The sequence below is a fragment of the Notolepis coatsorum genome, assembly GCF_963971535.1.
Source record: "Notolepis coatsorum genome assembly, chromosome: 13".
NCBI classification, from domain to species: Eukaryota; Metazoa; Chordata; class Actinopteri; order Aulopiformes; family Paralepididae; genus Notolepis; species Notolepis coatsorum.
The window spans coordinates 106,879,166-106,905,836 of record NC_140177.1 but is presented as its reverse complement, the minus strand read 5'-3'; the positions used below and the strand labels follow the sequence as shown (position 1 = coordinate 106,905,836).

The window sequence follows — 26,671 nt, the reverse complement described above, 5'->3', positions numbered from 1 at the left end:
CCACACTGTAGCACTCAGCTACCACACTGTAGCACTCAGCTACCACCTTGTAGCACTCAGCTACCACCCTGTAGCTGACTACCACCCTGTAACACTCAGCTACCACCCTGTAGCACTCAGCTACCACCCTGTAACACTCAGCTACCACCCTGTAGCTGACTACCACCCTGTAACACTCAGCTACCACCCTGTAGCACTCAGCTAACACCCTGTAACACTCAGCTACCACCCTGTAGCACTCAGCTACCACCCTGTAGCACTCAGCTACCACCCTGTAACACTCAGCTACCACCCAGCTACCACCCTGTAGCACTCGGCTACCATCCTGTAACACTCAGCTACCACCCAGCTACCACCCTGTAGCACTCGGCTACCACCCTGTAGCACTCAGCTACCACCCTGTAACACTCAGCTACCACCCAGCTACCACAATGTAGCACTCGGCTACCATCCTGTATCACTCAGCTACCACCCTGTAACACTCAGCTACCACCCAGCTGCCACCCTGTAGCACTCAGCTACCACCCTGTAACACTCAGCTACCACCCTGTAGCACTCAGCTACCACACTGTAGCACTCAGCTACCACCCTGTAGCACTCAGCTACCACCCTGTAGCTGATTACCACCCTGTAACACTCAGCTACCACCCTGTAGCCCTCAGCTACCACCCTGTAACACTCAGCCACCACCCTGTAGCTGACTACCACCCTGTAACACTCAGCTACCACCCTGTAGCACTCAGCTAACACGCTGTAACACTCAGCTACCACCCTGTAGCACTCAGCTACCACCCTGTAGCACTCAGCTACCACAATGTAGCACTCAGCTACCACCCTGTAGCTGACTACCACCCTGTAACGCTCAGCTACCACCCTGTAGCTGACTACCACCCTGTAACACTCAGCTACCACCCTGTAACACTCAGCTACCACCCTGTAGCACTCAGCTACCACCCTGTAACACTCAGCTACCACCCAGCTACCACCCTGTAGCACCCTGTAACACTCAGCTACCACCCTGTAGCACTCAGCTACCACACTGTAGCACTCAGCTACCACCTTGTAGCACTCAGCTACCACCCTGTAGCTGACTACCACCCTGTAACACTCAGCTACCACCCTGTAGCACTCAGCTACCACCCTGTAACACTCAGCTACCACCCTGTAGCTGACTACCACCCTGTAACACTCAGCTACCACCCTGTAGCACTCAGCTAACACCCTGTAACCCTCAGCTACCACCCTGTAGCACTCAGCTACCACCCTGTAGCACTCAGCTACCACAATGTAGCACTCGGCTACCATCCTGTATCACTCAGCTACCACCCTGTAACACTCAGCTACCACCCTGTAACACTCAGCTACCACCCTGTAGCACTCAGCTACCACCCTGTAGCACTCGGCTACCACCCCCCTGTAGCACTCGGCTACCACCCTGTAACACTCAGCTACCACCATGTAGCACTCAGCTACCACCCTGTAGCACTCAGCTACCACCCTGTATCACTCAGCTACCACCCTGTAACACTCAGCTGTAACACTAAGCTACCACCCTGTAGCATTCAGCTACCACCCTGTAGCACTCAGCTACCACCCTGTAGCACTCAGCTACCACACTGTAGCACTCAGCTACCACCCTGTAACACTCAGCTACCACCATGTAACACTCAACTACCACCCTGTAGCACTCAGCTACCACCCTGTAGCACTCAGCTACCACCCTGTATCACTCAGCTACCACCCTGTGACACTCAGCTGTAACACTAAGCTACCACCCTGTAGCATTCAGCTACCACCCTGTAGCACTCAGCTACCACCCTGTAGCACTCAGCTATCACCCTGTAACACTCAGCTACCACCCTGTAGCACTCAGCTATCACCCTGTAACACTCAGCTACCACCATGTAGCACTCAGCTACCACCCTGTAGCACTCAGCTACCACCCTGTACCACCCTGTAGTACTTGGCTACCACCCCCCTGTAGCACTCAGCTACCACCCTGTAGCTGACTACCACCCTGTAGCACTCGGCTACCACCCTGTAACACTCAGCTACCACCCTGTAGCTGACTACCACCCTGTAGCACTCAGCTACCACCCTGTAACACTCAGCTACCACCCTGTAGCTGACTACCACCCTGTAACACTCAGCTACCACCCTGTAGCACTCAGCTACCACCCTGTAGCACTCAGCTACCACCCTGTAGCACTCGGCTACCACCCTGTAACACTCAGCTACCACCCTGTAGCACTCAGCTACCACCCTGTAACACTCAGCTACCACCCTGTAACACTCAGCTACCACCCTGTAGCACTCAGCTACCACCCTGTAGCACTCGGCTACCACCCCCGTGTAGCACTCGGCTACCACCCTGTAGCACTCAGCTACCACCCTGTAACACTCAGCTACCACCCTGTAGCTGACTACCACCCTGTAGCACTCAGCTACCACCCTGTAACACTCAGCTACCACCCTGTAGCTGACTACCACCCTGTAACACTCAGCTACCACCCTACTCAGCTACCACCCTGTAGCACTCGGCTACCACCCTGTAGCACTCAGCTACCACCCTGTAACACTCAGCTACCACCCTGTAACACTCAGCTACCACCCTGTAGCACTCAGCTACCACCCTGTAGCACTCGGCTACCACCCCCGTGTAGCACTCGGCTACCACCCTGTAGCACTCAGCTACCACCCTGTAACACTCAGCTACCACCCTGTAGCACTCAGCTACCACCCTGTAGCACTCAGCTACCACCCTGTAGCACTCAGCTACCACCCTGTAACACTCAGCTACCACCATGTAGCACTCAGCTACCACCCTGTAGCACTCAGCTACCACCCTGTACCACCCTGTAGCACTCAGCTACCACCCCCCTGTAGCACTCGGCTACCACCCTGTAGCACTCAGCTACCACCCCCCTGTAGCACTCGGCTACCACCCTGTAACACTCAGCTACCACCCTGTAGCACTCAGCTACCACACTGTAGCACTCAGCTACCACCTTGTAGCACTCAGCTACCACCCTGTAGCTGACTACCACCCTGTAACACTCAGCTACCACCCTGTAGCACTCAGCTACCACCCTGTAACACTCAGCTACCACCCTGTAGCTGACTACCACCCTGTAACACTCAGCTACCACCCTGTAGCACTCAGCTAACACCCTGTAACCCTCAGCTACCACCCTGTAGCACTCAGCTACCACCCTGTAGCACTCAGCTACCACAATGTAGCACTCGGCTACCATCCTGTATCACTCAGCTACCACCCTGTAACACTCAGCTACCACCCTGTAACACTCAGCTACCACCCTGTAGCACTCAGCTACCACCCTGTAGCACTCGGCTACCACCCCCCTGTAGCACTCGGCTACCACCCTGTAACACTCAGCTACCACCATGTAGCACTCAGCTACCACCCTGTAGCACTCAGCTACCACCCTGTATCACTCAGCTACCACCCTGTAACACTCAGCTGTAACACTAAGCTACCACCCTGTAGCATTCAGCTACCACCCTGTAGCACTCAGCTACCACCCTGTAGCACTCAGCTACCACACTGTAGCACTCAGCTACCACCCTGTAACACTCAGCTACCACCATGTAACACTCAACTACCACCCTGTAGCACTCAGCTACCACCCTGTAGCACTCAGCTACCACCCTGTATCACTCAGCTACCACCCTGTGACACTCAGCTGTAACACTAAGCTACCACCCTGTAGCATTCAGCTACCACCCTGTAGCACTCAGCTACCACCCTGTAGCACTCAGCTATCACCCTGTAACACTCAGCTACCACCCTGTAGCACTCAGCTATCACCCTGTAACACTCAGCTACCACCATGTAGCACTCAGCTACCACCCTGTAGCACTCAGCTACCACCCTGTACCACCCTGTAGTACTTGGCTACCACCCCCCTGTAGCACTCAGCTACCACCCTGTAGCTGACTACCACCCTGTAGCACTCGGCTACCACCCTGTAACACTCAGCTACCACCCTGTAGCTGACTACCACCCTGTAGCACTCAGCTACCACCCTGTAACACTCAGCTACCACCCTGTAGCTGACTACCACCCTGTAACACTCAGCTACCACCCTGTAGCACTCAGCTACCACCCTGTAGCACTCAGCTACCACCCTGTAGCACTCGGCTACCACCCTGTAACACTCAGCTACCACCCTGTAGCACTCAGCTACCACCCTGTAACACTCAGCTACCACCCTGTAACACTCAGCTACCACCCTGTAGCACTCAGCTACCACCCTGTAGCACTCGGCTACCACCCCCGTGTAGCACTCGGCTACCACCCTGTAGCACTCAGCTACCACCCTGTAACACTCAGCTACCACCCTGTAGCTGACTACCACCCTGTAGCACTCAGCTACCACCCTGTAACACTCAGCTACCACCCTGTAGCTGACTACCACCCTGTAACACTCAGCTACCACCCTACTCAGCTACCACCCTGTAGCACTCGGCTACCACCCTGTAGCACTCAGCTACCACCCTGTAACACTCAGCTACCACCCTGTAACACTCAGCTACCACCCTGTAGCACTCAGCTACCACCCTGTAGCACTCGGCTACCACCCCCGTGTAGCACTCGGCTACCACCCTGTAGCACTCAGCTACCACCCTGTAACACTCAGCTACCACCCTGTAGCACTCAGCTACCACCCTGTAGCACTCAGCTACCACCCTGTAGCACTCAGCTACCACCCTGTAACACTCAGCTACCACCATGTAGCACTCAGCTACCACCCTGTAGCACTCAGCTACCACCCTGTACCACCCTGTAGCACTCAGCTACCACCCCCCTGTAGCACTCGGCTACCACCCTGTAGCACTCAGCTACCACCCCCCTGTAGCACTCGGCTACCACCCTGTAACACTCAGCTACCACCCTGTAACACTCAGCTACCACCATGTAGCACTCGGCTACCACCCCCCTGTAGCACTCGGCTACCACCCTGTAACACTCAGCTACCACCCTGTAGCACTCAGCTACCACCCTATAACACTCAGCTACCACCATGTAACACTCAGCTACCACCCTGTAGCACCCAGCTACCATCATGTAGCACTCAGCTACCACCCTGTAACACTCAGCTACCACCATGTAACACTCAGCTCCCACCCTGTAGCACTCAGCTACCACCCTGTAGCACTCAGCTACCACCCTGTAGCACTCAGCTACCACCCTGTAGCACTCAGCTACCACCCTGTATCACTCAGCTACCACCCTGTAACACTCAGCTGTAACACTAAGCTACCACCCTGTAGCATTCAGCTACCACCCTGTAGCACTCAGCTACCACCCTGTAGCACTCAGCTATCACCCTGTAACACTCAGCTACCACCATGTAGCACTCAGCTACCACCCTGTAGCACTCAGCTACCACCCTGTACCACCCTGTAGTACTTGGCTACCACCCCCCTGTAGCACTCGGCACTCAGCTACCACCCCCCTGTAGCACCCGGCTACCACCCTGTAACACTCAGCTACCACCCTGTAACACTCAGCTACCACCATGTAGCACTCGGCTACCACCCCCCTGTAGCACTCGGCTACCACCCTGTAACACTCAGCTACCACCCTGTAGCACTCAGCTACCACCCTATAACACTCAGCTACCACCATGTAGCACTCGGCTACCACCCCCCTGTAGCACTCGGCTACCACCCTGTAACACTCAGCTACCACCCTGTAGCACTCAGCTACCACCCTGTAGCACCCAGCTACCATCATGTAGCACTCAGCTACCACCCTGTAACACTCAGCTACCACCATGTAACACTCAGCTACCACCCTGTAGCACTCAGCTACCACCCTGTAGCACTCAGCTACCACCCTATAACACTCAGCTACCACCCTGTAACACTCAGCTACCACCCTGTAGCACTCAGCTACCACCCTGTAGCACTCAGCTACCACCATGTAGCACTCAGCTACCACCCTGTAGCACTCAGCTACCACCCTGTATCACTCAGCTACCACCCTGTAACACTCAGCTACCACCCTGTAGCACTCAGCTACCACACTGTAGCACTCAGATACCACACTGTAGCACTCAGCTACCACCTTGTAGCACTCAGCTACCACCCTGTAGCTGACTACCACCCTGTAACACTCAGCTACCACCCAGCTACCACCCTGTAGCACTCAGCTACCACCCTGTAACACTCAGCTACCACCCTGTAGCACTCAGCTACCACACTGTAGCACTCAGCTACCACCCTGTAGCTGACTACCACCCTGTAACACTCAGCTACCACCCTGTAGCACTCAGCTACCACCCTGTAACACTCAACTACCACCCTGTAGCTGACTACCACCCTGTAAAACTCAGCTACCACCCTGTAGCACTCAGCTAACACCCTGTAACACTCAGCTACCACCCTGTAGCACTCAGCTACCACCCTGTAGCACTCAGCTACCACAATGTAGCACTCAGCTACCACCCTGTAGCTGACTACCACCCTGTAACACTCAGCTACCACCCTGTACCTGACTACCACCCTGTAACACGCAGCTACCACCCTGTAACACTCAGCTACCACCCTGTAGCACTCAGCTACCACCCTGTAACACTCAGCTACCACCCAGCTACCACCCTGTAGCACTCAGCTACCACCCTGTAACACTCAGCTACCACCCTGTAGCACTCAGCTACCACACTGTAGCACTCAGCTACCACACTGTAGCACTCAGCTACCACCCTGTAACACTCAGCTACCACCCTGTAGCACTCAGCTACCACACTGTAGCACTCAGCTACCACACTGTAGCACTCAGCTACCACCTTGTAGCACTCAGCTACCACCCTGTAGCTGACTACCACCCTGTAACACTCAGCTACCACCCAGCTACCACCCTGTAGCACTCAGCTACCACCCTGTAACACTCAGCTACCACCCTGTAGCACTCAGCTACCACACTGTAGCACTCAGCTACCACCCTGTAGCTGACTACCACCCTGTAACACTCAGCTACCACCCTGTAGCACTCAGCTACCACCCTGTAACACTCAGCTACCACCCTGTAGCTGACTACCACCCTGTAAAACTCAGCTACCACCCTGTAGCACTCAGCTAACACCCTGTAACACTCAGCTACCACCCTGTAGCACTCAGCTACCACCCTGTAGCACTCAGCTACCACAATGTAGCACTCAGCTACCACCCTGTAGCTGACTACCACCCTGTAACACTCAGCTACCACCCTGTAGCTGACTACCACCCTGTAACACTCAGCTACCACCCTGTAACACTCAGCTACCACCCTGTAGCACTCAGCTACCACCCTGTAACACTCAGCTACCACCCAGCTACCACCCTGTAGTACTCAGCTACCACCCTGTAACACTCAGCTACCACCCTGTAGCGGACTACCACCCTGTACACTCAGCTACCACCCTGTAACACTCAGCTACCACCCTGTAGCACTCAGCTACCACCCTGTAACACTCAGCTACCACCCTGTAACACTCAGCTACCACCCAGCTACCACCCTGTAGCACTCAGCTACCACCCTGTAACACTCAGCTACCACCCTGTAGCACTCAGCTACCACACTGTAGCACTCAGCTACCACACTGTAGCACTCAGCTACCACCCTGTAACACTCAGCTACCACCCTGTAGCACTCAGCTACCACACTGTAGCACTCAGCTACCACACTGTAGCACTCAGCTACCACCTTGTAGCACTCAGCTACCACCCTGTAGCTGACTACCACCCTGTAACACTCAGCTACCACCCAGCTACCACCCTGTAGCACTCAGCTACCACCCTGTAACACTCAGCTACCACCCTGTAGCACTCAGCTACCACACTGTAGCACTCAGCTACCACCCTGTAACACTCAGCTACCACCCTGTAGCACTCAGCTACCACACTGTAACAATCAGCTACCACCCTGTAGCACTCAGCTACCACACTGTAGCACTCAGCTACCACACTGTAGCACTCAGCTACCACCCTGTAACACTCAGCTACCACCCTGTAGCACTCAGCTACCACACTGTAGCACTCAGATACCACACTGTAGCACTCAGCTACCACCTTGTAGCACTCAGCTACCACCCTGTAGCTGACTACCACCCTGTAACACTCAGCTACCACCCAGCTACCACCCTGTAGCACTCAGCTACCACCCTGTAACACTCAGCTACCACCCTGTAGCACTCAGCTACCACACTGTAGCACTCAGCTACCACCCTGTAGCTGACTACCACCCTGTAACACTCAGCTACCACCCTGTAGCACTCAGCTACCACCCTGTAACACTCAGCTACCACCCTGTAGCTGACTACCACCCTGTAAAACTCAGCTACCACCCTGTAGCACTCAGCTAACACCCTGTAACACTCAGCTACCACCCTGTAGCACTCAGCTACCACCCTGTAGCACTCAGCTACCACAATGTAGCACTCAGCTACCACCCTGTAGCTGACTACCACCCTGTAACACTCAGCTACCACCCTGTAGCTGACTACCACCCTGTAACACTCAGCTACCACCCTGTAACACTCAGCTACCACCCTGTAGCACTCAGCTACCACCCTGTAACACTCAGCTACCACCCAGCTACCACCCTGTAGCACTCAGCTACCACCCTGTAACACTCAGCTGCCACCCTGTAGCACTCAGCTACCACCCTGTAACACTCAGCTACCACCCTGTAGCACTCAGCTACCACACTGTAGCACTCAGCTACCACCCTGTAGCACTCAGCTACCACCCTGTAGCTGATTACCACCCTGTAACACTCAGCTACCACCCTGTAGCCCTCAGCTACCACCCTGTAACACTCAGCCACCACCCTGTAGCTGACTACCACCCTGTAACACTCAGCTACCACCCTGTAGCACTCAGCTAACACGCTGTAACACTCAGCTACCACCCTGTAGCACTCAGCTACCACCCTGTAGCACTCAGCTACCACAATGTAGCACTCAGCTACCACCCTGTAGCTGACTACCACCCTGTAACGCTCAGCTACCACCCTGTAGCTGACTACCACCCTGTAACACTCAGCTACCACCCTGTAACACTCAGCTACCACCCTGTAGCACTCAGCTACCACCCTGTAACACTCAGCTACCACCCAGCTACCACCCTGTAGCACCCTGTAACACTCAGCTACCACCCTGTAGCACTCAGCTACCACACTGTAGCACTCAGCTACCACACTGTAGCACTCAGCTACCACCTTGTAGCACTCAGCTACCACCCTGTAGCTGACTACCACCCTGTAACACTCAGCTACCACCCTGTAGCACTCAGCTACCACCCTGTAACACTCAGCTACCACCCTGTAGCTGACTACCACCCTGTAACACTCAGCTACCACCCTGTAGCACTCAGCTAACACCCTGTAACCCTCAGCTACCACCCTGTAGCACTCAGCTACCACCCTGTAGCACTCAGCTACCACAATGTAGCACTCGGCTACCATCCTGTATCACTCAGCTACCACCCTGTAACACTCAGCTACCACCCTGTAACACTCAGCTACCACCCTGTAGCACTCAGCTACCACCCTGTAGCACTCGGCTACCACCCCCCTGTAGCACTCGGCTACCACCCTGTAACACTCAGCTACCACTCTGTAGCACTCAGCTACCACCCTGTAGCACTCAGCTACCACCCTGTAGCACTCAGCTACCAACCTGTAGCACTCGGCTCTATAGCCACTAAGTGTTTAGAGAGGTGTGGTGGAAACAGTTATGAAATGTGCTGATGAATAATAGAGATACATGAATACTCTGGTTTAGCTGATAATAATAAGTCTACATGTTTTTGCATCATCTGTAGGCCTGATAACATGTGTTCATCTGCAGACCCTTCCGTTCAAAGGTTTTTGTATGACCAATGTCAGAGCTCAGCTCGACATTCTCCATCTGGTCAGTCACGCAGTGTAAATTGTCACGGTAAATAGGATGATGGGAGAAAGTGCCAAGAGAGGGAGGTAACAGCGTACGGTGGCATGGTGGTGTAGTGGTTAACACTGTCGCCTCATGGCAAGAAGGTCCTGGGTTCGATTCCTGCTTGGGGACCAGGTTGCCGGATTGCCACGTACCCAGGTGGGGTATCTCCCGGGCCTTTCTGTGTGGAGTTTGCATGTTCTACCCCGTATATCTATCTAGGTCGTCCTCGGACGGGCCCTCCATCCGTGCTTCCAGTCATCCCGATCCTCCATGCATCTGGCTAGCTTGCCGGTACTTTCTGCTCCCGCATCTCTCCTGAGTACGTCCACATAATGTGAATGTGGGATGTCCTCGTGAACGATACCAGTGTGTTGGCTCCCACAGCACAAGTTTGGTGGTTGGCAGCTCATGGTGTCTCTGGCAGTGACCTGCCAGCCTCATTCTCCTGACTGTCACTTTCTCGCTCACCCTTAGCTCCCCCCCCATACAAATTTGCATTAGCGACATGCTCATCCCTGTTGATGTTAAGCACCACACGCATCATTCTGGTGTAGCACCTATCCAGGGACTTCTGCAGGGTGGGCTTCAGGGTCCAGCATTCACTGCCATACAGAAGAACAGACTCAACTGTTAAAAGAAGCTGAGCTTGATTTGACGGGGGAGGTTGGATTTCCACACACTGGTCATGCCGTTCAGGGCCCTCCACGCAAACGCCTTCCTCATTTTAAGGTCTTGCTCGGATGAGTTGACCCACGAGCCCAGGTATTTGAAGTCACTGACTTCCTTTAGAGCAGTGCCTCCTGTTGTTGTTAGAGGTGGATGATCCGGGAGGATGTTATACGTTATGACCTCGGTTTTCTTGGCATTTAGCCTAAGGCCAACCTTGGCGCACTCCGTCTCCACTCTGCACAGGAGTTCCTGTGCTTGCTCTACGCAGTCGTGCTCGCAAGGGTTTCCCCCTTAAAAGAAAACCAATGGAAAAACATGCAGAACACTGTCGTGTCACTGACGAAGATGGACAGGAGCACTTGGATTGGTCCCTGGGCGCTGCCCCACGCCACAACCGTCTGCTCCCGGCTGCCCTTGGGGGGAAGGACGACGGGATGGGTCAAGCGCAGAGAGGACATTTCAACGGTGACCCAAAAAATGCATGTGGCCCATCTCGCATGTGTGCGTGCGCTGCATGACGATGTAGCAATGTGCTACAAATAAAGACTTCTTCAAAGTTTCATTCTTTTCATTTTAATTTAATCAATAAAATACCGTGTTCATTTTGTATACCGTTCATCCGGCTATTTCATTCAACTTCTGAGGCTATAGTGAAGTGGCTCGATCTGCTCCTCACTTCTCAGCACCCGAGACAGACCCAGTATAGTTTGCAAGGGCCCAGTTTGACCTGAGACTGAACCCGACCCTGTGTCGGTGGGGCCTTCCCAGCAGGCAGACCACAGGGTAGGCAACCACACCTCTGTGACCATCACCCTCAACAGCCCCAACGGTTGTGTTCTGAGCCCCCTCCTGTGCACAGCTATAGTGGGGAGGCCTAGCTAGAGGAGGCAGAGAAGCTGGTACTGTGGTGAGGGGAACAGCCTCTTCCTATAGCTGAACGCCAGCTAGACAAAGAGCTGATAGTGAACTGGGGTAAACAGGAGAGGAACCGCAACCCTTTCCTCAGACTTCACTGTGTGACAGAGAAAACATGAATAAGCGGTTGGGCATGGGGTGCCTGGAGTGAACAACTCTATGCTAACCCTACAGATGTGTGTCTATGTGTGCGTGCGCACATATTAAAACAACACTATAAACTGGGTCATGGTGCCTGGAATTATATAACAGTAAGACATAAGATGATAGGTCCTACATCTTGGTGCCTTGCTTCAGTTTGACTATATCGTTTGAAAAACTGCTGCAATTTTTTTTATTTAGTCTCCCATCGTCATTAATTAAAACAGAAGGTATGAAAAAACTCTTATAGTTGAAGGAATCAAACGCAATAATAGAGAGATCAGTGTTGCGTATACATGAATCAGAACTGATAACTTGATGCCCGGAGGGGCTGCATTTTTTGTATGAAAGGTGCTATACAAATAACGTTTTTTATAACTGTCACACTTTCTTAAAAGTTATACTTTTTACGGTAAAATGTTCCCCCGGCAGTTGCACAGATTTGTATACATTTGGAAGTGGCCCCCAGAGGAAGAACAAATATTCCCTTTCTGAAAATAGCAGCTCCATTTCCCACGTCGTAAAAAAATTTAGTAAGTCAAAATAATGGAAATGGAAACTAGAATGTGTGCTCATTATGTCCTCATGCTATAGTGGGTCATAAATAGTTCCCCTCAATGAAAGAAAGACGTATGGCATGTACACATACGCTTTATGTAATCTCTTCCCTCATTGGAATTCATCATTTTAAGGAAATAATTGGACAACTTCTTGCCATGGAGTTATCCTGTTTTTAATATTGTCTGTTTTCATAGAAACGTGAAGTCATTTCCAAATGTTTTATTTACTTATGTGCTGTCACTATCCTGTTTTTATTTGTATTTGTTTTAACACTTTGGGTGCCATGGGTTAAATTCATTATATACCATAGATTGCCAGCTCTATTTGTCTATGGAGAAGTACCCCTTCTTTGCATGGCTATAACTTTTTAAATTCTATTGCTACATTGCCATTATTAGGGCCCATTCAAAGTCCTATATGTATTGTTCATTGTGTAGCAACGTTAAACTTTTTCATTCACATATTCATAGTAAAGTATGGTCTAATGTATAAGTATGTTTTCATCTCTTTCTGCAGCTTTCTCCAGAACGTGATCTATAGCCCCAAATGCATTATATTGATGATGAAATAGTTTGATGGCAATCGGGGCGATATAAAAAATTTCAATTGGACGTACTTCTAGAATGATCTACGTATGATCTGATGATGACCGGATGGGCGGGGGATCGTTTATAATTCCGTGGGCAGCGTTATATCATTCATCTAGTGTGGGTCATATGTTCATCATAACAGTTTATATGGAACACGTTCAACAATAACGCTAAATCTTACCGGATCTTCCTCGCGCCGTTGGACGATCAGCGTGGTGTAGAACGTTTTCGATTATGGGATGTTTATCCTGATGAAACATTTCCAGCTTGTATAATACTATATACGTCCAAATCATGTTGTTTATCGAGTTATTGGCAATGGATCGCTATAATATTGTGACGAGCCAGAGTCCCGGGACATGTACCGAGTGCCCGGAAGTAATATGGCCGACCAGCACAACCTCCACAGCACGTCCTGTTTGGCGATTGCGCCGATCGGCCACCAGATGGCGCTCCTGAACCGCCAGAGAGCTCAGTGGGTCCTCCTGGTGGATCTCAGGCCAGCGGAGGGGAAATATGAATCCGACCACAGATTTTTTAAATATTGATATTAAAGACATCCTTCGGCAACTTGAGCATGGCCGGGAATGACGCTGTAAAGCGTTTCCCGGCAGTTAAAGTGTTAATGTCTATATGTGAACCTTCTCTGTATGCTGCCTTCTTGGCCAGGGCCCAGTTGAAAAAGAAGTCTCAAGCACATATGCAAATCATTTTATAATTTCTCAAATGCTACTTAGTGACGTCAGCAAATCTTGTTAAATTAATAACCAAGGCTGAAATGGTTATTTCAAATAACACTCATGGTTAAAACACAATTATAACATTTGCAACACTACACGTTTTGACATCTTATAAAACAACAAAACACACATTTAGCTGCAACCGCAAAGCATGCTGGGATGGAGGGAATGGCCAACTGCATTGCACTGTGTGGTATTGCGCGGACTCACACACACACACACAAATGACATAATAATGAAAACATACAAAAGTCACACAAATCACTCAAAACTCAGGATGGATTTCCCTACTTTGCAGTTCAAACTGGCTTTGCTTTACCCCTCTCCATTTCAGGATGGGATTTTAGGATCAGGGACTGCCCTCTGGAAAGACAGCAAGGGGTCTTATAAACATATGGTAGATTTAGATAGCAGAACGGCACTTTTTGTGGCTATTTAAAGCAGTGTTTATGTAACGGGAGCCTATATGGGTCGCGCAGCAGGCAAGTTTCTGGAGGCTACCCACATGACAAGAGTGCTAGTATGTTTCAGCGACCCCCCAGCTCTGTCCCAGGGTGACATTGAATAGACTTAATTTTGGTTCTGGGATGAAGAAGTTGAACCCTTGTATTGTGTTAACTCCAGGATCCCACTTATGGTGCTTCGCCTTTAAATTTAGGGGCAGCCTGTAGTACTGTGTAATACCATTTAATACTCTGTACTACCATGAAGTACTATGTATTCAATGCCCTTTCTGTCCCAGGGTGACACTCAAGTCGTACTTTTACTTAAAAGAACACACCAACATTTTGGGGAATTAGCTTACAGTCTTCTCCAGAGATAGACAAGACGATAGATACCAGTTTCCTCTCTGTGGGTTCAGTAGAAAGCTATCTGGTTGCACGTTAGCCTAGCTTAGCACAATGAATGGAAGCGGACATGGCCGGTTAGCCTAGGCATTGTCCAACTAACACCTCTCCCGAAGGCCAACCACTAACCAGCCATGTCCGCTTCCATTCATTGTGCTAAGCTAGGCTAACATGCAGCCAGATAGCTTTCTACTTAACGCACAGAGAGGAAACTGGTATCTATCTTCTTCTCTCTCTGGAGAAGACGATTAGCTAATTTCCCAAAAAGTTGGCGTGTTCCTTTAAGATTTTTTCACTTCTTTCACCACAGATGTATTTATTTTAAACTGCTACAACTTGGCCGTACCAGCTGGAGAACAGGCTGCGTGACTTTTAAATGCATTTAAATGTATTCATTGCTCCCAACTCAGGTTTTGGCCATACAGACTGTTCCTTCTGAACATATGTTTACACACTAAGCTTGGAATAAACAAGGAGCAATGCTACCATCTACAGGACATAATGGAAATTGGATAAACTGAATTGGATCCTGCTACCTGCAACACATTGACTAAGGAGAAATGACCAGTAGTTGATAGAATAGTCTATTATTGTCTCTTAGTGGCATTAGCAAAAAAGTACAGTGCAAAATTTGTTCCAGCAATAACTTTACTGTTTCAAGTAATTATCCCTTTAACGTTAGAGCCCATCGGCAGTGTTTTTGGCAGTGCAGTGGTGGAAGAAGTAGTCCATGCACTTATAGCCAGATAAAATAGTACTCTGGGGTAAAAGTCCTCCATTAAAAACGTAGGTAAAGTAAGTATCAAACGTAAACGTACAGTACATAAATAGGATGTATGACTTTGCTAGGGAGCATTCAAACCTTGATCCATTGACCTTATGTTAGGTTATGTTAAAGTGGTATGTGGTCCAGTTATTCTGGGTCTGAGTACATCCTCTTGAAGTTGGCAGGCTTCAAATCTGAAAATACATCATCACCGTCATCAATTTGTGTCATATATCTTTCTTTGACTAATGGTTTCAGACACACGTAGTGGAGTAAAATGTTTCCTTTGAAAGTTCCCTCAAATTTAAATACTCAAAAGTAAAGTGCAAGTACCTCAACATTTTACACAAGTATACCTAGTGCTTGAGTAAAACACTTTTCCACCTCTGGTTTTCTGTACCAATGAAACTCTAGATTGTGGAATGACCAAAGGTCATCGGACCAATTTAGAAATAGAAAGTGTTTCTTGTCAAAGTGATAAACAGTGATGTTCAAACATTGTCTTTGGAAACAAACGTTAAAAACTACATTTCTTGCAATCTGAAACTAATCTTGCAGGCTAACAGCTATATTTACCCTTGTTTTTAGATCATAATTATGTTGGTGTTGCAGACCAACACGGTGAGGTTCCAGGAGGTCCCCAGCAAAATAAGGAGTGGTTTAATATCACATTTTCATTGACTAGATGTTAGCCCAATGAGAATGATTAATAATTCCAACATTATGGGAATTGCAATTTCCTCTGTTCATTCAGTAGACTGCTATATGGCTGCAAGCTAGCTAAGTTTAGTGCTAAGCTAGCCGCCTTCTACTGAATGCAGAGGAAATTGGTATCCATCTTCTTGTCTGACTCTGGAGAAGACTATAAGCCCACTTCCCATAATGTTGGCGTGTTCCTTTAAGAATGACGATTCTGAATATTCACCATGTCATCTCCCCAAGTACATGGTTATGGAATGCTGGACTAAATCACATCCAACAGTAATGTTCTCAGATGGGGGTCCCCGAGACAAATACGCTGATTGAATAGTTGATGCTGATAAGTTCTCATTTAAAGGAGAATGCCTCCCATTCTTATGCCCAGGACACTTAGTTCAAAGTTTGTGAACATGCTATAAAATCAAGATTAAAATGGATGCTCCATAGATAATGAATGGGAGTCCGACTAAGTAGCAGAGGTATAATCTAGAATTTATTAATAATTTCCAACCATGATGGATCTTCATCAAGTCAGTCAAAAGAAACTGTTCATGCATCCAAAATATACTAGTCACCTGCTGCAATGTAGGACTAATGAATACATCTAAATTATACCTTGGTGTGCTACCTTCAAATCAGGCTTGCCAATAGGTGTGACTGAGGTTTTGGGTCTAAGAGTGCAAATATTTTCAGGTTTTCCAGGACAAGTGGGAAACCCGATTAATCGTACCTGCATCAGCATTCTACGTATATAACGAGTTTACTAAAAAGCAATAAGAGAAGTTTTACATGCATGGCTAAATTCCATGTGGTTCTTTCACCAACAAAAGCCAGGAGCATCATATGGTGTTTTCAGGTCAGACAACCATCATGAGATGGCATATTATTTCATATCAATTGACAATGTTCTTGGGAGCTCACCGGTTTCATTGTACCTACCTATACCGGCGCCATGTGCATTTATAACTGAAATCAATGGAAGTAAACAAGCACTTTTTGGGCTGTATGGGATCTGTGCTTGTTTTGATTTTCACACCATAACCGTTTGAGTTTGAAAAGCAAGTACACAAAACCACAAGTTCCATCCTCGAATAACTACATTTATTTCCAAAAAAACAAGTGAGATGTAGGCCATTGCAAGGAGATATCTTGACAAGAGTCTGTCCCACAAGCGCTGGATTGGCACCTCACATCTTCACCAAGCATCTGCAAGGAGGAACAAGATCGATTAGACACGCAAAGCTAAAAACATTTACAATCTTCTCATCCAGTACAACAGATCGGGACGAAAACGGAAGAGATCTGTGGATTCTTAAGTTTCCAAGTACAGTGTGTCCTCTGCATTCAGCAGTGCTGAACTATCACAGACTAGTGTGTCCTTTGCATTCATTCAACAGTGCTGGACAATCAGTGTCCTCTGCAATCATTCAGCAGTGCTGGACCATCAGTGTGTCCTCTGCAATCATTCAGCAGTGCTGGACCATCAGTGTGTCCTCTGCAATCATTCAGCAGTGCTGGACCATCAGTGTGTCCTCTGCAATCATTCAGCAGTGCTGGACCATCACAGTGCGTCCTCTGCAATCATTCAGCAGTGCTGGACCATCACAGTGTTCTCTGCATGAATTCAGCAGTGCTGGACCATCACAGTGTTCTCTGCATGAATTCAGCAGTGCTGGACCATCAGTGTGTTCTCTGCATGAATTCAGCAGTGCTGGACCATCACAGTGTTCTCTGCATGAATTCAGCAGTGCTGGACCATCAGTGTGTCCTCTGCATGAATTCAGCAGTGCTGGACCATCACAGTCTGCATGAATTCAGCAGTGCTGGACAATCGCAGTGTGTTCTCTGCATTCATTCAGCAGTGCTGGACCATCAGTGTGTCCTCTGAATTCATTCAGCAGTACTGGACCATCACCACGAGAAGATAACCCTACTGTGTAGGCTGTGCGATATGGACTTCCATCACAATATGAAACATTTCCCATCTCAATTATGATATAGCTCACAGAGAAAACATACAGCAGCTTTCACTTATCTTGAGCAAAACCAATAATTCCGACGGATTTCATATGATGAATGAGCAATAATCCACTGCTTAAATCAAATTGGATGCAAGCGTGTAACACCACAACTTGAGTAGAGTGAAAAACGGATGACTGATTAGCTTTTAAAAGTCATGGTAAATAAAAAGACGAGGTACAACTGAAGTCTAAATATTGGGTCCTCCTCCAAAGGTCCACAAAAGCCAATTGATGCATTTTTATTCAATAAAACATGATGCAGGTGCAGATAATGCTGTGCATTTGCATTCCTGCACAAATATGAGATGGGGTACGCTCAATTACAATCACAGGTCAGCTGTTCTGTATCATGTTGCAGGGAGTTTCGTTCCATGTCGTGCTCCTCCCGTGTTTGTTAGTTATTCCAGCACATGTGCGCAGGGTCGGGAATGAAGTCAAATACTGATGTAAAGCAATTCTGCTGCTTTTCTGCAACAATGGCGATAGAAACTAGAGTTGTTCCGATACCAGTATCGGAAATGCCGCCGATACTGCGTAAAATGCTGGCATCGGTATCGGCGAGTACACGTAAATTCTAGCCTCCGATCCCATGACGTCATTTATCTCCTGCGGAGAGTGAGGATTATAAAATGAACGCGTTTTAAAGTGTGATGCTGTTTGTCATTTTAACAGCAGATACCTTCTTAAATTCCATTGTCCCCGACAGAGCGTGTGACAGGGAGCTCGGACGGGATGTGTTTTACTTGCTGGTGCTATGATAGCATTAGCTGAAAAGCTAGCTAGTTGGAACAACATCCGCTTTAACGTTACATCAAATCAGATGATCGCCTGTCCTTTCTCCAGGACCTGACACTGTCCCGTCTATCAAAAATAATGCACCCGTATTTAAGTCAAGTAGCTACTGACTAGCGTTAGCTGACTAACGTTATCAAATGTCAATGCGGTGAGACGAGCTAGGTCAGCTAGCTTAGCTTGATAACGGTACCGTGGCTAAAGTTGGTGCTATTCATAATCCAGCAATAATGGCTGCAGACCTGCAAGCAAAGTACAGCAAGTTCCAAGTGCCAAAGAATAAGAGTCTGAGGCGGAGTCTCAAAAGAGAATGTTGAATATTTATTTTGCATGGAAAATCACAACATGAACGTTACTACTAGCCAGAGCCTCTGCTACTAACAGACTGGGTAGCGAGTGCAACACCGTCTAACGTCCGTGCGGATCATTGGAGTAGGGTATATCTGCAGTGCCGCAGCCCCATACTCATTGATTAATGATACTAATACTAATCTATACAATCACCTGTTGTTGAATAAATACCATTACTTTCTAGTTATTACTAAAACAGTATATATAAAACAGTATCTGTTATATAATATATATATATATATAAAAAAAAAGTATCATTTATATAATATATATATATTTTTTTATGTATGCACTGGTATCGGATCAGTATCGGTCGATACCCAAAGCATCGGAATCGGATCGGGAAGGAAGAAATGGTATCGGAACATCTCTAATAGAAACGATAGACAAAATATCTACCGATAAGACATTCAAACAATTGAGTTAAAAGTTCCAAGTCTCGAGTTTACACCCTGATGAAGGCCAAAACGTGTCGATAGTTAACAGTCCAATTAATATTTTTAACTGCATGAGTAGTGTCCGGTTTTTACGTCTTCCTACAGACTAATGGCCTGCACTCTCTTTTGAGGTGTGCACTGTTAAATCTAGACACAGGCATAACATAATGGCGGCAGTCCTACAGGTCATTGTTGATGGTGAAGGCGATGCCTGAGCAGAGGGCGCTGCTGCGTCAAAGGAGATATTTTTATTAAAATCTGTAATAAATCATCCCGTCTCATTATAAATATTGATTTGGGACGAACAGAAATCTTTGCTGGGACGCAAACGGGACGGAGGGGATTTTTTTTTTACAGGAAATGTCAATTGGCCGACTGTCAGTGCGTGCATATATTGCTGTCAAATGGTGAATGTCTCGTGCTGACTAAATTGACAAGAGTTCACTAAAGTCTAAACGTAGCGTGATTTGCCAAATCCAATGACCATCTCCGCCTCCCAATGCAGCGATACACTAATCCAGCATCAAGCTCCTACCCACCTCATCAGCCAGTCATGTTGCAGCAGCGTCACACCCCAAATGAATCTCGCATCAAAAAAGAAAAACGTGTTAACAGGTGAGGGAAATCTCTCTTACCTAGGCTTTCTCCACTGGTATTTAACCCTGGTTGACACAGTGAATGACAGCTGGTAATTGACAGTCGCACAGCACGAGACCACTGTACAAGAACCGCGAAAAGATCAGAATGTTATATATATAAAAAAAACGCGCTATACTGTGGCGTCCTCTCAGTGAAGAGATCACCGCAAACATGCTGCGCCATTTGAAGAGGATAAACAGACCCAAAATGACCAACAGGGAACTGCATCCAGCAATACTACCCCTGAGTAGGGATGGGTATCGTTAGGATTTTATCGATACTACTACTCTTATCGATACTGCTTAACGGTTCGGTACTTTATCGATACTCTTATCGGTTCTTTTTGGTTATTTTTTTGCAAGAAAAAAGGACAATTAATTAAGAACAGAATCAACATTGCTTTATTATTTATAAATACAACTTTATAAATAAGTATTATAAATAAATATAATTTCTTCAGCAACAGCAGCAGCAATGTTCTTTTATATAACTTTATAAATAAATATAATAAATTAATATAATTTCTTCAGCAACAATGTTTTAAATGTGTCTGACTCTGAATTATAGACTTTTTATAATAAACAACAAATGCAAAAGGCTAACAGAACTGTGACACTCGTTCACCCTATCCTCTGTCATCCTTCCTCTAGCTGCTAGGGAGAAAGGACTTTGGGTGGTGGAGGGAGGTAGAGGGAGGATGTGTGGTGGCCCTGGGCTCACTGGGCTGGGACATAGTGGCTGACGCCTCAGCTTGACGATCTATAAAAAGTTTAGATTGTAGTATTTGTAGCTAAACAATTGTTTTGTTTATTAGCCTATTTGTAATAATTCGTTATTAGCCTAGGCAACTCCGTATCTTGGGTTACGGCTGCAGTATGCAGATGGAACACTGCGCGCAAGGCAGTCGAATACGCACATTTCTGCACACTAATATCATGTTTTGCCAACAGATGTTTTGATAAATTGATTTGCTCGTATTGCCACCCTTACTGGCAAATGTTTTGTTGCACTTGTGGCAACGTGCATTGTCGGCATTGACCCTTGTAAAGTATATCCATACTTTAGAACGCTTCGCTCTATCCGCCATGATCACGACTCTGCATGCAGAGCTGCTGTCTGTGTGCCGCGCGCTATAGCACGGGGCGTCGGGGAGCACTTTCATTAAGGAGTACCCGTATGTAGTACCCGTATGTCTATGTGTAGCACTAGCGAGCGACTCGCGAGGAGTGTGTGTAATAATTGACTCGCTGGCTGCGGCTCGCTTCTCGTGCAGAGACAGAGAGAGGATCGTTCGCAACTTTTAAATAATAATAATAATAATAATAATAATTTCTCTAGAGTATCGATAGCAGTACCGAGGACGTCAGAGCTTATAAATACTCCGGTATTTTCTAATATAGTACCGGTTCCCGTTTAAAACCGGGGTCCGGGGGGCATCCCTACCCCTGAGTCTAGGGTAAGGAGTCAAGGACACATTTAAATCACAGAAGTGTAATGTTAGTCTATTGGAACTGTATACAGTTATCGATGCGTTCTAGTTATAGCTGCTTATTGCTAGCTAACGTTACTGACTAACGTATCAGACTGCCACTGATTAATCCATAGTTCACACTATTTTATTCTTCTTTTTAATATTATTATATTGTTATTCCTATTTTAGTCCTATTGACCTAAATGTTTATTGTTGTTCAATGTGAGCAATACATAGTCTGCTCTGTAGTGCCGAATTTCCCTGTGGACTATTAAAGGATTTCTATTCGATTCTATACTAACACGTAATGTTACTACCATTGCGAGTTAATTGGCATAACGTTACATTTATCGAAACGAACGCGGAGAAATAGACGACAGGCTATAGGCAAACTTCACTTCAGCTACACAATGAATCCATATTCAGTGAGGAGAGCCCGCTGGAATTTAGCAGCAGTTATCAATATCGACCAGGAGGACAGCACGATCTAAGGGACATGTTTCATTACTAGTCAAGTGTCATTACTTTAGTTATCCAAAGGTGGAATCTCTGGACGCAATGACATTATATAGTTTAAAGCTAAACTACGTTTTTCTTTCTTGTTAGAAGAGGGATAACTTATTCAGTTAGATTTGATCTTTATTTATCTCTAACATTTTCAACCATGAACACATTTGTAATAACAAAAAACTAAAACGAAATAAAATACAAATACATTTAAATATATTTTCCTATGGAAGGAATAATCAACATGGCTCCAATTGGTTGACTAACAGCACCGTGACCAAATATCCCTATACTAGCACCTTGTTAAACACCTTTTTTTTTTTTAATATATATATATATATATATATATATATATATTTTTAATCATAATTATTCTTGTGAAATCTTTCCACCTGGGAGCCTTTTGACTAAATCAATTTATTCTCCCCTTCTCTGAATGGCGTTTCTTATGGCAATAACTATAGACGACAAAACCAAAGTAAAGAAACTACATTTGATTTTTGGGACGGTTAAAAGTGTATTTCGGGACGGTTCTGGGACTGTGGTGAAAAAAGTTAAGTCTGGAGCCCTGCTGTGTGTAGACAACCAGCTCTGCATGGCTCACCCCACTAGTGAGGACTGGTCTCGCCCTCTGCTGGCGGCGGCGCGTGTGTGCACTACAACAAAACTCCGTTTTGACGGTATTGGTTTTCAATACCGTCGGGATTTCTAAATACCCTGGTATACCGTAATACCGTCATACCGCCCAAGCCTACTAGGGGCTCCTAAAACTGTTCCATCCCAATGAATGTCTTTTTTTTTTAAAGATAAAAACTTTTCATATTGATTCAAGACTTTCATGTAATTCTGCCTTAGTCAGAAGTAGGGAGGCCAGAAAACACGACCATCGTCAAAGCTCTATAATAGAATATCTAATTAATGCCAGACTATAGAAATGCATAGCAAATTACTTGAAATTGCCAAGAAAACCATTTTAATACATAACTGTATGGCCTTGTGCTGTTGACTCGCAAAATGCTTGCCGATTAAACCACAATTCCTAATGACAGAAGTCCAATACATTTGATTGACTACATTTGAAAAGCCCCATCAGTCCAGTGAAATGGAAAAGAATGAACACGTTGGTGCTGAATGTCATGTTGCATTTAAGTGGTTACAAATACTAAAAGTTTAAATCAGCATCCAAGAGGTGGTATTGGTGCATATTGTAGACAGTGAGGGCAGATTGCAGACAGTACGGAGAGTGAGGTCATATTGTAAACAGTACGGCCAGTGAGGTCATATTGTAGACAGTATGGACAGTGAGGTCTGTACATTTAATATAATTTGTAATAAGAGCTGGAGTCCATCTTCATAATTAATTTCATCTTTACTTGAATCAAGAATAATTTAAAACAGATTGATCGAGTGTGCCAATCTTTCTACACCGATATATTATAGTGTGTTGGCAGTCATTCACCCTGCAATACACAAGCCTGATACTTACATCTACTTATGCCAAGTTGCCTACTCAGAGTTGAGTCTCCAATTACAATTATTAAGAGTTTTGGTCAAATTCTACAAGATAAAACGGCAAAATGGCCTAGCAGGGTGACTGGGGCCAAGTACCACTCAGTTCCGACATATTTCTCTAGTTTAAAGTAACGTAAGAAAAAACAACACAACTTCATAGTGTTGGAGGAAATCACAGTACCCACAAGAAACCCACACAAAACACATGCAAGAGAACACATGAAGCAAACTCCACACCGAAGACTTTGCGTCAACAATATGGCAATTTGTGCTTAAAAATATGTGTATGTTCCTAGGCTGTTCCAATATCACCCATTGAAGCAAACTCCACACAGAAGACTTTGCGTCAACAATATGGCAATTTGTGCTTAAAAATATATGTGTATGTTCCTAGGCTGTTCCAATATCATCCATTTACCATCCTCTTCAGCTCCCATCTGTAAATGGCAGATTTTTTATCTGTCTGGTCCTAGACTAGACCATCCTCCTCAACTCCTATCCGTCTGGTCCAAGACTAGGCCATCCGCACCTCCTATCCGTCTGGTCCTAGATTAGACCATCCTCCTCAACTCCTATCCGTCTGGTCCTAGATTAGACCATCCTCCTCAACTCCTATCTGTCTGGTCCTAGATTAGGCCATCTCACCTCCTATTCATCTGGTCCTAGACTAGACCATCCTCCTCAACTCCTATCCGTCTGGTCCTAGATTAGGCCATCCTCCTCACCTCCTGGTCCTAGACTAGACCATACTCCTCACCTGCCATCAATCTGGTCCTAGACTAGACCATCCTCCTCACCTGCCATCAATCTGGTCCTAGACTAGACCATCCTCCTCACCTCCTATCCACCTGGTCCTAGACTAGGCCATCGTACTCACCTCCTATCCGTCTGGTCCTAGACTAGGCCATCCTACTCACCTATCCGTCTGGTCCTAGACTAGGCCATCCTACTCACCTCCTATCCGTCTGGTCCTAGACTAGGCCATCCTCACCTCCTATCCAGTATGACAGTAGTCTGGCAAAATATTCCTGGACCTTTACTTTTAAATCAACATTTTAAAATGTTTACACATAGTACTGTACATGTTACTGTATATTTCTGGCTGTATATTTTTGAATGTATATACATATCAGAATGTATATCCTGTAGCATATTTTATTCTTATGTGTCACTTGTTTTTAAATACCTAAATGTTTACCGTTTACTGTAGTGCCGAATTTCGGGATAAATTAAGTATTTCTGTGCCTTGTATATATTATATTTATCTATTTTACCTTATTTATTTATTTTAGCACTTGCTTGTATTTAAATATGTTTTAGTTAAGTATTGTGTGAAGGTTGGACTAGCAAAATAAGATTTTCATTGTATGGCAAACTGTTTAACTGTGCACATACATGACAATAAACAATCTTGAATCTTTCTATTCTATCCGTCTGGTCCTAGACTATGCCATCCTACTCAACTCCTATCAGTCTGGTCCTAGACTATGCCATCCTCACCTCCTATCCGTCTGGTCCTAGACTATGCCATCCTCACCTCCTATCCGTCTGGTCCTAGACCATCCTCACCTCCTATCAGTCTGGTCCTAGACCATCCTCACCTCCCATCAGGTCCTAGACCATCCTCACCTCCCATCAGTCTGGTCCTAGACCATCCTCACCTCCCATCTGTCTGGTCCTAGACCATCCTCATCTCCTATCCGTCTGGTCCTAGACTAGGCCATCCTCACCTTTTATCGCAGCCTTCTGGCTTCTCTTTCAGACTCCAGGAGTGTCAGGACATCTCCCTCTCTGACGGGCCCCTTCACATTCCTGATGATTGAGCGGTTGCTGTCGTCCATGAACTCAACACGGACCTGAGGTTAACAGGAGACCATACTTAGTATAAATGGTGCTAAATAGAAGTTTACCTGTTAGTTTCTGGCATGTAGAAAATCCCAGCTAGTCTATTCCAGCATTGAGCCATTAGTGAGTATTAACAAACTAACAAGCTAAACTTCGGGTTAATGGAACAAGCATACAGCTGCACTAATGCCAGGCCTCAACAAGTAATACACTACATTTTGGGGTGATGTAAGCACAATCATGGCTTTAGCATTAACATAGCTAAACGACAGCAACGCTGAAAACGAAAGTCAAATATAAAACATTTGGTTTATGCTTCCGCGTGAAATAAACCGAAAGTAAGGAAAGTTCATTAACCAACACGTTTAACCCACTACTCTGACGTTAATGTTAGCCGACACGAGCCTGTTAGCCAAAATAGCATAACGTTACCTGTGTACATTGTCCCTGGGAACCAGTTCTTCCGAGCACCTTGGTGACCTGAAATAAAAATATCGAGTGAGCCGAACATTCTAGACATTTTTACAAGCATGACATTATCTTCTGGAATGATGGTCTTCTTCATTAAGTGGCTAGCATAGGCTAACTGTAAGTGGCTAGCATAGGCTAACTGTTAGCCACTAGAGCGAGCATTTAGCTGCGAAGCTCTGGCATGCTCGAGCCTCCATGATGAGACTCTGGCCCGGAGAAGGGTTTCACTGATTCAAAGCGTAGAGTAGAACTACATTAAAAAAAAATAGGACCGATTGCGAGATTAGATGTTAATATAATTAGATATCCATGTAAATGACATTATTTTCGCTTATTTCCCCATTTACTTACTCTTGCAAGCTTGATCGGCTGCACGCGGCTGGCGTCCATGTTGTCAGGTTAGACCGGAAAGGAAGTTACGTGGTGCATGGTGGGTATATATTTCTATATATATATATATATATATATATTATCTGCCATTATTTACGAATGGAACAATTGTATTACGATTTATATTCGTCCAAATTAGTATTTCATCAGGAATATTAATTAAAAAAATAATCTCACTGGTTTAAAATTATATTTTAAATTCACCATTTAGCAGTACCGTTTCCGGTAGTTTGGACAGTTCCATTCAAAGAAACGAGGGGTTAGGGACCGTACTACATAGGTAATATAGATATAGATATTTTTAATCACTGTTAACTTACTTTTCGTTATGGTTTAACAGGTATGGATTTTAATATATTTAT

The 26,671-nt window shown here is 46.5% G+C and overlaps 1 protein-coding gene across 1 annotated transcript; it reads right to left on the bottom strand.

The window, feature by feature from the left end:
- Positions 1-16,952: 16,952 nt before the first annotated feature.
- On the bottom strand, positions 16,953-26,347 carry rps28 (ribosomal protein S28). Its single transcript, XM_084326911.1, has 4 exons — positions 26,271-26,347; positions 25,881-25,928; positions 25,334-25,459; positions 16,953-17,079 (listed from the first exon to the last, which is right to left on the bottom strand). The coding sequence occupies exons 1-3, from the start codon at positions 26,307-26,309 to the stop codon at positions 25,337-25,339; spliced, it is 210 nt and encodes a 69-aa protein (XP_084183037.1). The 5' UTR covers positions 26,310-26,347; the 3' UTR covers positions 16,953-17,079; positions 25,334-25,336.
- Between the last annotated feature and the right edge of the window lie 324 nt (positions 26,348-26,671).